Genomic DNA, 9447 nt, shown 5'->3' with positions numbered 1-9447 from the left:
GAACTTAACCAGTTAACCTCTCAGGCTATCAAAAAATGTGGAGTCCCAGCATGCAGGGAAGAGTTAGGAACATTGCACTTACCACATGCTGTAATGATCTGAAAAGATGTCCTCTGGCTGGAAGATTTCACCATCATAATAGCAGGAGCACTGAGACCTGGGCACACACTGCTCATGCTCATCCAGGTAGTGCCCAGGGGGACAGTAGCATCCTTCCACACAGAGGTCATCACAGGCTTCATCCGGGTAGGACAGAGATCTGCAGGTCTGGTTGCATGGTGTCCCACACTGTTGGTACACTTGGCCTTCAGGACAGATCATTGCTGTTGGAGGATGAGCACATCAGCATCACAACATCACAGCAAAGACATTCATTCATGACATGATTTTTTTCCTGTGCCAGTTGGGAGATGCTCTCTTCCCTCTCTTCTCTGCCATAACGAGGCCATACCTGGAATATTGTGTCCAGTTCTGGGCCCCACAGTTCAAGAAGGACAGGGAACTGCTTGAGAGAATCCAGCACAGAGCCACAAAAATGATTAAGGGAGTGGAACAACTTTACTTATGAGGAGAGACTGAGGGAGCTCGGGCTATTTAGTTTGGATAAGAGGAGACTACGTGGTGACCTCATTGATGTTTATAAATACATGAAGGGTGAGTGCTGAGAGGATGGATCCAGGCTCTTCTTGGTGATGCCAAATGAAAGGACAAGGGGCAATGGGTGGATGTTGAGGCATAGGAAGTTCCATGGAAGCAGGAGGAAGAATTATTTCACTGTGAGGGTGACAGGACACTGGAACAGGCTGCCCAGGGGGGTTGTGGAGTCTCCCTCTCTGGAGATATTCAAGACCTGCCTGGATGAGTTCCTGTGTGACCTGGTATAGGTGATCCTGCTTTGGCAGGGGGGTTGGACTAGATGATCTCTTCAGGTCCCTTCCAGCCCCTAACATTCTGTGTGATTCTGTGTGTGATCATGGAGATACATGGGAGAAGGGCATGTGCTGCAAAGTCAGGTAAAAGTAAAGCTGGCTACACCAGACTGGCAAGCTGGAGATTAAAATCTGTTACCTCAATGTCCTTATCTTTGGAGGCCTTACCTCTGCAGCATGAGCGAAGCCAGGGCACTGGTCACATAGGAACAACCAAAACCTTATCACCTGCAGTTCCCAGTAAGTGTCAGGATTGGATTACAGCCTTGCAAAACCCCTACAAGGGAAATCCATCTACACAATTCCACAGTGTCACAGTACATTAGAGGCTGGAAAGGACCTCAAGAGATCATTGAGCCCAAGCCCTGGCAGATCAGGATCACCTAGGGAGACTTTCTCACTCTCTACAGTTCCCTGAAAGGAGGCTGTACTGAGGTAGGAATTGGCCTGTTCTCCCATGTCAGAAGTGATAGAACAAGAGGAAAAGGTCTCCAGTTGTTCAAGGGAAGGTTTAGATCAGATATTAGGAAACATTTCTTCACAGCCAGAGTGGTCAGACATTGGAACAAGCTGCCCAGGGAGGTGGTGGAGTCACTATCCTTGGAGGTGTTCAAGGAACGTGTGGACACAGCCCCTCAGGATATGGCTCGATGGCCATGTCAGGTGGACAGTTGGACTCGATGATCTTAGGGATTATTTCCCGTCCAAAAGGATTCTGACGATTCCTCTGCACACATCAGCATCGGCACTAGGTGGCAGCTGTGACAACACCTTTCAGAGGACAAGGCGATAACGTCCCTGCTAGCAGGGGCTGTTAACAGTCCTGCTAACCAAAGCCTGCGGGTTTAGCAACCTTCCAATGCAAACAGCTGGAGTTGTCAGGTAATGAAGGAGGATGTGAAGTGAAGCGAAGTGGAGGCAAGCAGATGCAAATAAAATCTGCTACAATGATATGGTGCTGAAGACAAGATCAAGGGGTTACACAGGAAGCTCTTCCTCTTGTAGAATCATAGAATCACCCAGGTTGGAAAGGACCTCTAAGGTCATCTAGTTCAAGGGACATTGTCCACTAGAGCAGGTCACCCAGAGCCCTGCCAAGCCTCACCTTGAATATCTCCAGGGATGAGGCCTCAAACACCTCTATGGGTAACCTGTTCCAGTGTTCAACCATCCTCATTGTAGAGAACTTGTTCCTCACATCCAATCTCATCTCTCATTTCAAACCATTGTCCCTCATCCTGTCACTGCAGGTCTTTGCAAACAGTCTCTCTGCAGCCTTCTTGGAGCCCCCTTCAGCTACTGGAAGGCTGCTATTAAGTCTCCCCAGAGCCTCCTCTTCTCCAGGCTGAACAACCCCAAGTCCTTCAGCCTGTCCTCACAGCAGAGCTGCTCCAGCCCCTGTGCTCATTTTCATTGTCCTTTTCTGGATCCACTCCATCAGGTCCATGTCCTTCTTGTGTTGAGGGCTCCAGAGCTGGACACAGTGAGATCTGCCCAGAGCAGAGTGGCAGATGATCTGACAAGCCTTACCCTCTCCTGTCAGCACATTACCCTGGGAGCTATGGCAGCAGTGGCAGTAAAAGTATTGAAGGGCCACAGCCCTGCAGCCTCACTCAAGTGGTACCAGGGCTGAGTTGACACACAGGCTATCAAAGCAAGGCCTCCATGCTAGACCATGTTTAAGGGGGTTAGCTGAAGTGATGAACTTCTACCCACTGAAGAGGCATGGTTGTACCAACATCTGCCCAGCCTCTGCTGAGGCACCTTAAGCCCCAAACATGGGAGCATAAACCTCTAACTTGAGGATCCTGCCTAGAGGCATATAAGGTGACTGGAAGCCTTCTCAGAGCAAAGATCTCCCAAGTTTGAGAGTTTTGCTCAAAATATTTAACACAGCTTTCACAACATAACAGCAATGTGCCCTTGTGGCCAAAAAGGCCAATGGGATCCTGGGGTGCATTAAGAGGAGTGTGTCCAGCAGATCCAGGGAGGTTCTCCCCCCACCTCTGTTCTGCCCTAGTGATACCTCACCTGGAATATTGCATCCAGTTCTGGGCTCCCCAGTTCAAGAGGGACAGGGACCTACTTGAGAGTCCAACAGAGGGCTACAAGGATGATGAAGGGACTGGAGCACTGCCTGATGAGGAAAGGCTGGGAGACCTGATTAGATCAATTGATGTCTATAAACATCTGAGGGCTGGGTGACAGGAAGGAAGGGACAGCCTCTGCTCACTTGTGCCCTGGGATAGGACAAGGGACAATGGATGGAAACTACAGCACAGGAAGTTCAACCTCAAGATGAGGAAGAACTTCATTACTGTAAGGGTGACAGAGTCCTGGAACAGGACGCCCAGAAAGGTTGTGGAGCCTCCTTCTCTGGAGACTTTCAAGCCCTGTCTGGATGTGTTCCTGGGTGACCTGTGCTAGATTCTATGGTCCTGCTCTGGCAGAAGGGTTGGACTCAAACATCTCCAGAGGTCTCTTCCAACCCCTGGACATCTTGTGATCCTCTGAACACAGCCCAGGTATTTCAATGTGTGCTCATCAACCCAGCAGGCAGAATAAAAGCCTCCTAACTCAGAAACAAATCCATGAGAGACTCATTCCCAGCTGTAGCAGTCTTTGGCAGCTATTCACAGGAGAGTGGTGCTCATTTACATAAGTGCCTTCTTTCCAGTAAACCCAACAGTGAACAGGCATAGCCTAGGGCTGAGGACAAGTTTTAACCTAACTTCCACCACTAAAGGCATGTGCAAGCAGGACATCCATGAAACCTCAGCCAAAGATATGATTTGCCAGACAGGAACACCTGGCAAGAAGGAACTGGTCTGGCAGATTTCAGGTGGCTACACCAGTTTGTTAGAGGCTCAAGAGAAGACTTTGAGAGCCAGCAAGTCCAGCTGGTAAACTAACACTACTGACTCCAACCCTTAAGCCATGTCCCAAAGTGCCCCAGCTACACCACTGGTAAATACTTCCAGGGAGGATGATTCAGCTACTTTCCTCAGCAACCAGCTCCAGTGCTTGAATGGAATGGAATGGAATGGAATGGAATGGAATGGAATGGAATAGCATAGCATAGCATTGCATAGCATTGCATAGCATAGAATAGAATAGAATAGAATAGAATAGAATAGAATAGAATAGAATAGAATAGAATAGAATAGAATAGAATAGAATAGAATAGAATAGAATTAACCAGGTTGGAAAAGACCTTTGAGATCACTGAGTCCAACCTATCACCCAACACCATCTAATCAACTAAACCAGGACACCAAGTGCCCCATCCAGTCTCTTCCTAAACACCTCCAATGATGGTGACTCCACCACCTCCCTGGGCAGCACATTCCAATGGCCAATCTCTCTTTCTGGGAAGAACTTCTTCCTAACATCCAGCCTAAACCTCCCCTGGTGCAGCTTGAGACTGTGTCCTCTTGTTCTGGTGCTGGTTGCCTGGGAGAAGAGACCAACCCCCACCTGCCTACAACCTCCCTTCCCTGTAGACAGCAATAAGATCTTCCCTGAGCCTCCACTTCTCCAGGCTAAGCAACCCCAGCTGCCTCAGCCTCTCCTCATAGGGCATGTTTTAGGCAGCATGAAAGGATTGACTGTGTTGTTTATTCATGGTGGGCTGCAAGGAGATGAGTCAGCTCTTAAACAATTAAACTGCAACTCAAGTAATGTTAACACAGGGGAGAGGAATGCTCTTGTTAGCTTGACACACAGCAGAAATGCTGTGCTACACTAAGGACTTGTCTCCCTGACACTTACAGAATCATAGAATCATAGAAGCAACAAGGTTGGAAAAGACCTCAAAGATCATCAAGTCCAACCTGTCACCCAACACCTCATGACTGCTAGACCATGGCACCAAGTGCCACATCCAACCCCATCTTGAACACTTATCTACTCCAAGTCAAGCAAACTGCTTCTGTCAAGTCCTTTCCCAAGAAACCAAATCTCTGTTGACCAAGGCAGCAGGGAAACACATGGGCAGCACACCAGGCCCTCAGCACAAATTATGCAACCTGCACATTCACATCTCAAGCCTATTAAAAGAGAGGTTGTTCACAGGATCACAGGATGTTAGGCATTGAAAGGGACCTCTGCAGATCTTCCAGTCCAAGCCCTCTGCCAGAGCAGCACTATAGAATCTAGCACAGGTCACAAAGGAACACATCCAGACGGGGATGGAAAGGCTCCAGAGAAGGAGGCTCCACAACCTCTCTGGGCAGTCTTTTCCAGTACTCTGGGACCCTCACAGTAAAGGAGTTCTTCCTTATGTTGAGGTAGAACTTCTTGTGCTGTAGTTTCCATCCATTGTCCCTTGTCCTATCCCAGGGCACAAGTGAGCAGAGGCTGTCCCTTCCTTCCTGACACCCAGCCCTCACATATGTATAGACTTTAATTAGATCCCCTCGCAGTCTTCTCCTCTCCAGACTAAACAGCCCCAGGTCACAGTATCACAGTATCACCAAGGTTGGAAGAGACCTCAAAGATCATTGAGTCCAACCTGTCACCACAGACCTCATGACTAGACCATGGCACTCTCAGCCTTTCCTCATCAGGCAGTGTTCCAGTCCCTTCATCATCCTTGTAGCCCTCTGTTGGACTCTCTCCAGCAGACCCCTGTCCCTCCTGAACTGGCTAGCCCAGAACTGGATGCAATATTCCAGGTGGGGCCTCACTAGGGTAGAGTGGAGAGGGAGGAGAACCTCTGTCCATCTGCTGGCCACCCTTCATGTGGCAGGATGATGTTTAGGGCATCAGGATTATTTAATGGGAGCTGATGGATCTTGAGTCAGGGAAATCAGCAGTTTATGAGAACATAAAGCATTCAGTAATGCAGAGAAAGAAGGAAGCAGCTCCGTGCTATTAAAGATTAATTGTGGAAATTGAGTTGCCCAATTACAGCAAGAGTGATGCTGGCTTATTGCTGCTCTTTCAGCCTCCAGACCTCCCCATTTTTTAAAAGGGCTTTTATTACATTACTGTTCCACTCTCTGAACATTTACATAAATTAGGCAAAATATTATGGAACCAGGCAGCAGTGTCACACAGACTGAGTTTGCTCTCATTTGCAGCAAACCCTCCCTGCTGCAGCCCGCAGAAGCTGACCTCACAGGTACAGACCCTACTAGGTGGGAGCCCAGTCACCTCTCTACCTCTTCCACTGTCTACGTGCTCAGTTTAGAAATGTTTTCCCCACCTCCTGTTTGGGAAGAAGCTGCAGAACAAATCTGGAGGGCTGCCAAGCATGCAAGGCTTTCCCCCAGAATTTCCAGTTGTCTCCTTTCCTTAACAGCAAAGTCACTCAGGAAAAATGGGGAAACATCCATTCCACAATGATTTCTCAGGAAAAGCCAGACAATGCTTCATTAAAATCCCATTGCTAAGGCTTTGGGTTGTTATTTTTATTTCCTAGCATGTTGACCCAGCAGCTTCTTACCCATCTGGTCATCAGTCTTGCGCTGGACTGATCTAGGCAAACACATAGAATCATAGAGTCATAGGATCATAGAATCACAGAATCATAGAATCAGTAAGCTTGGAAAAGACCTCAAAGATCATCAAGTCCAACCTGTCACCCAAGACAACATGACTAACTAAACCATGGCACCAAGTGCCACATGCAATCCCCTCTTGAACACCTCCAGGGATGGTGACTGCACCACCTCCCTGGGCAGCACATTCCAATGGGTAGCAACTCTCTCTGGGAAGAGCTTTCTCCTCACCTTGAGCCTAAACCTCCCCTGGTGCAGCTTGAGACTGTGTCCTCTTGTTCAGGTGCTGGTTGCCTGGGAGAAGAGACCAACCCCTTCCTGGCTACAACCTCCCTTCAGGTAGTTGTAGAGAGCAAAAAAGTCTCCCCTGAGCCTCCTCTTCTCCAGGCTAAGCAACCCCAGCTCCCTCAGCCTCTCCTCATAGGGCTTGTGCTCGAGACCTCTCACCAGCCTCATTGCCCTTCTCTGCCCTTCTCTGCCTTTTTCTCTGCCCTTCTTGGACTCTGGTTCAAGTGTCTCAATGTCCTTCTTAAATTGAGGGGCCCAGAACTGGACAGAGTACTCAAGGTGTGGCCTAGCCAGTGCTGAGTACAGGGGCACAATGACTTCCCTGCTCCTGATGTGCACCTGCTGGCAGAAGGGTGTACATAAAAATGAGATCTGACATAGATCTCAGACCTTTACACTGACAGGGTGATAATCAAACTGCTAGAAAAGATAGATGCCATAGTGGTTGTAGGATCTTCATCCTTAGAGATGTCCAAAACTTGCTCAGATAACGCTCTAGGCAATGTGATGTATGTTAGCTGTGCCAGAGGTCCAGTCTGAACAGAAGATTTGAGCAGCATGATTTACTGGAAAGTGCCCCATGGCAGGAGGATGGAACTAGATGATCTTTAAGATCCCTTCCAACCCAAACCATTCTATGAATCTATGATTCTATGAATCATTTTGTATAACCTTGTATGATTCTGCTCTGTGCCTTTGTGTTTCCTCCATACCCTCAGCTTCATCTACAGTCAGAAGTCACTGATGAAGCCAGGAGCTGGGAAGCTTGGGCTTCAAAAAGAGGAGGTTGCAAACAATCAGTTCATGCCTTACCACAGTCACTTGGAAGTTCCTACCCTTGGGCATTCTGAAAGTTTTCAGAAGAGTAGCTGAAACATAAATACAGCTGGAAAATGGAAATCCAGTCAAAATCTCTGCTGAGGTATTTGACTGCTGCTCTCCCCCAGAGCCAAGCAGTCTCTGTGAACAGTTTTTCCATCCTTACTGGAGTGGAAGATATAAACTTCCATTATTTGAAAGGTGACAAAACTTTATGTCAGATATCAATCATTATGTCAGATACCATCCCATTCAAGATTTCTCATCTGTAACACTGCAACAGGTTGCCCAGGGAGGCAGTTGAGGCCCCATCCCTGGAGATATTCAAGGTGAGGCTCAACAAGGCTCTAAGCAAACTGATATAGTGGAGGATGCCCCTGCTGACTCCAGAGAGGGGTTGGACTAGTTGGAATGGAATGGAATGGAATGGAATGGAATGGAATGGAATGGAATGGAATGGAATGGAATGGAATAGAATAGAATAGAATATTATGGAAGAGAGGAGGGGAGAGGAGGGGAGAGGAGGGGAGAGGAGGGGAGGGGAGGGGAGAGGAGGGGAGGGAAGGGGAGGGGAGGGCAGGGGAGGGGAGGGAGGGGAGGGGAGGCAAGAGAGGGGATGGGGAGGGGAGGAACAGGGAGGGAAGGGGGAGGGGAGGGGAGGGGAGGGAGGGGAGGGGAGGGGAGGGGAGAGGAGGGGAGGGGAGGGGAGAGGAGAGGAGGGGAGGGGAGGGGAGGGGAGGGGAGAGGAGGGGAGAGGAGAGGAGAGGAGAGGAGAGGAGAGGAGAGGAGAGGAGAGGAGCGGAGAGGAGAGGAGAGGAGAGGAGAGGAGAGGAGAGGAGAGGAGAGGAGAGGAGAGGAGAGGAGAGGAGAGGAGAGGAGAGGAGAGGAGAGGAGAGGAGAGGAGAGGAGAGGAGAGGAGAGGAGAGGAGAGGAGAGGAGAGGAGAGGAGAGGAGAGGAGAGGAGAGGAGAGGAGAGGAGAGGAGAGGAGAGGAGAGGAGAGGAGAGGAGAGGAGAGGAGAGGAGAGGAGAGAGAGGAGAGGAGAGGAGAGGAGAGGAGAGGAGAGGAGAGGAGAGGAGAGGAGAGGAGAGGAGAGGAGAGGAGAGGAGAGGAGAGGAGAGGAGAGGAGAGGAGAGGAGAGGAGAGGAGAGGAGAGGAGAGGAGAGGAGAGGAGAGGAGAGGAGAGGAGAGGAGAGGAGAGGAGAGGAGAGGAGAGGAGAGGAGAGGAGAGGAGAGGAGAGGAGAGGAGAGGAGAGGAGAGGAGAGGAGAGGAGAGGAGAGGAGAGGAGAGGAGAGGAGAGGAGAGGAGAGGAGAGGAGAGGAGAGGAGAGGAGAGGCGAGGAGAGGAGAGGAGAGGAGAGGAGAGGAGAGGAGAGAATTAACCAGGTTGGAAAAGACCTTCAAGATCATCGAGTCCAACCTATCATCCAAAACCATCTAATCAACTAAACCATGGCACCAAGCACCCCATCCAGTCTCTTCCTAAACACCTCCAGTGATGGTGACTCCACCACCTCCCTGGGCAGCACATTCCAATGGCCATTCTCACTCTGTTGACCTTTGGAGGTCCCTTCCAACCCAAACCATTCTATGAATGGCAAAGAAATGCCTTTGAGACAAAGAGATCAAGCAAGGGTTAGGGGGGTTTCACTTACGACAGAAGTCAGGTGCTCTCCACTCGACCTGGACACTCTTCCTAGCACAGGCTGCTGCATAGTGAGCAATGGCAGAGCACAGGCAATCCTTGCCACTGGAGCAGGAGCAAACGTCAAACCGGCAGTTCTTCACGTAGGGAGCGGGGCTGACTTCATGGTGGCAGGGTTCAAACGCAGGGGACATCAGAACTGAGCAGGAGTCCTCAGCATATTTGGCTAAAAGAGAGAGAAAGGGCACAGCATCATAGAACTG

The 9447-nt window shown here is 49.6% G+C and overlaps 1 protein-coding gene across 1 annotated transcript in view; it reads right to left on the bottom strand.

Moving 5' to 3' along the window:
- VWF (von Willebrand factor) overlaps nt 1-9447 on the bottom strand; it is a 161496-nt gene that overhangs the window by 96865 nt on the left and 55184 nt on the right. The window contains exons 15-16 of the mRNA XM_054177869.1: nt 9195-9410; nt 83-323 (exon numbers count right to left, since the gene is read on the bottom strand). Coding sequence (XP_054033844.1) covers nt 83-323; nt 9195-9410 — 457 coding nt within the window. The remainder of the gene's footprint in view (nt 1-82; nt 324-9194; nt 9411-9447) is intronic.

The sequence above is a fragment of the Dryobates pubescens genome, chromosome Z, assembly GCF_014839835.1.
Source record: "Dryobates pubescens isolate bDryPub1 chromosome Z, bDryPub1.pri, whole genome shotgun sequence".
NCBI lineage: Eukaryota > Metazoa > Chordata > Aves > Piciformes > Picidae > Dryobates > Dryobates pubescens.
Note: the sequence above shows the minus strand (reverse complement) of the source record. Positions and strands in the feature narration are given on the sequence as shown.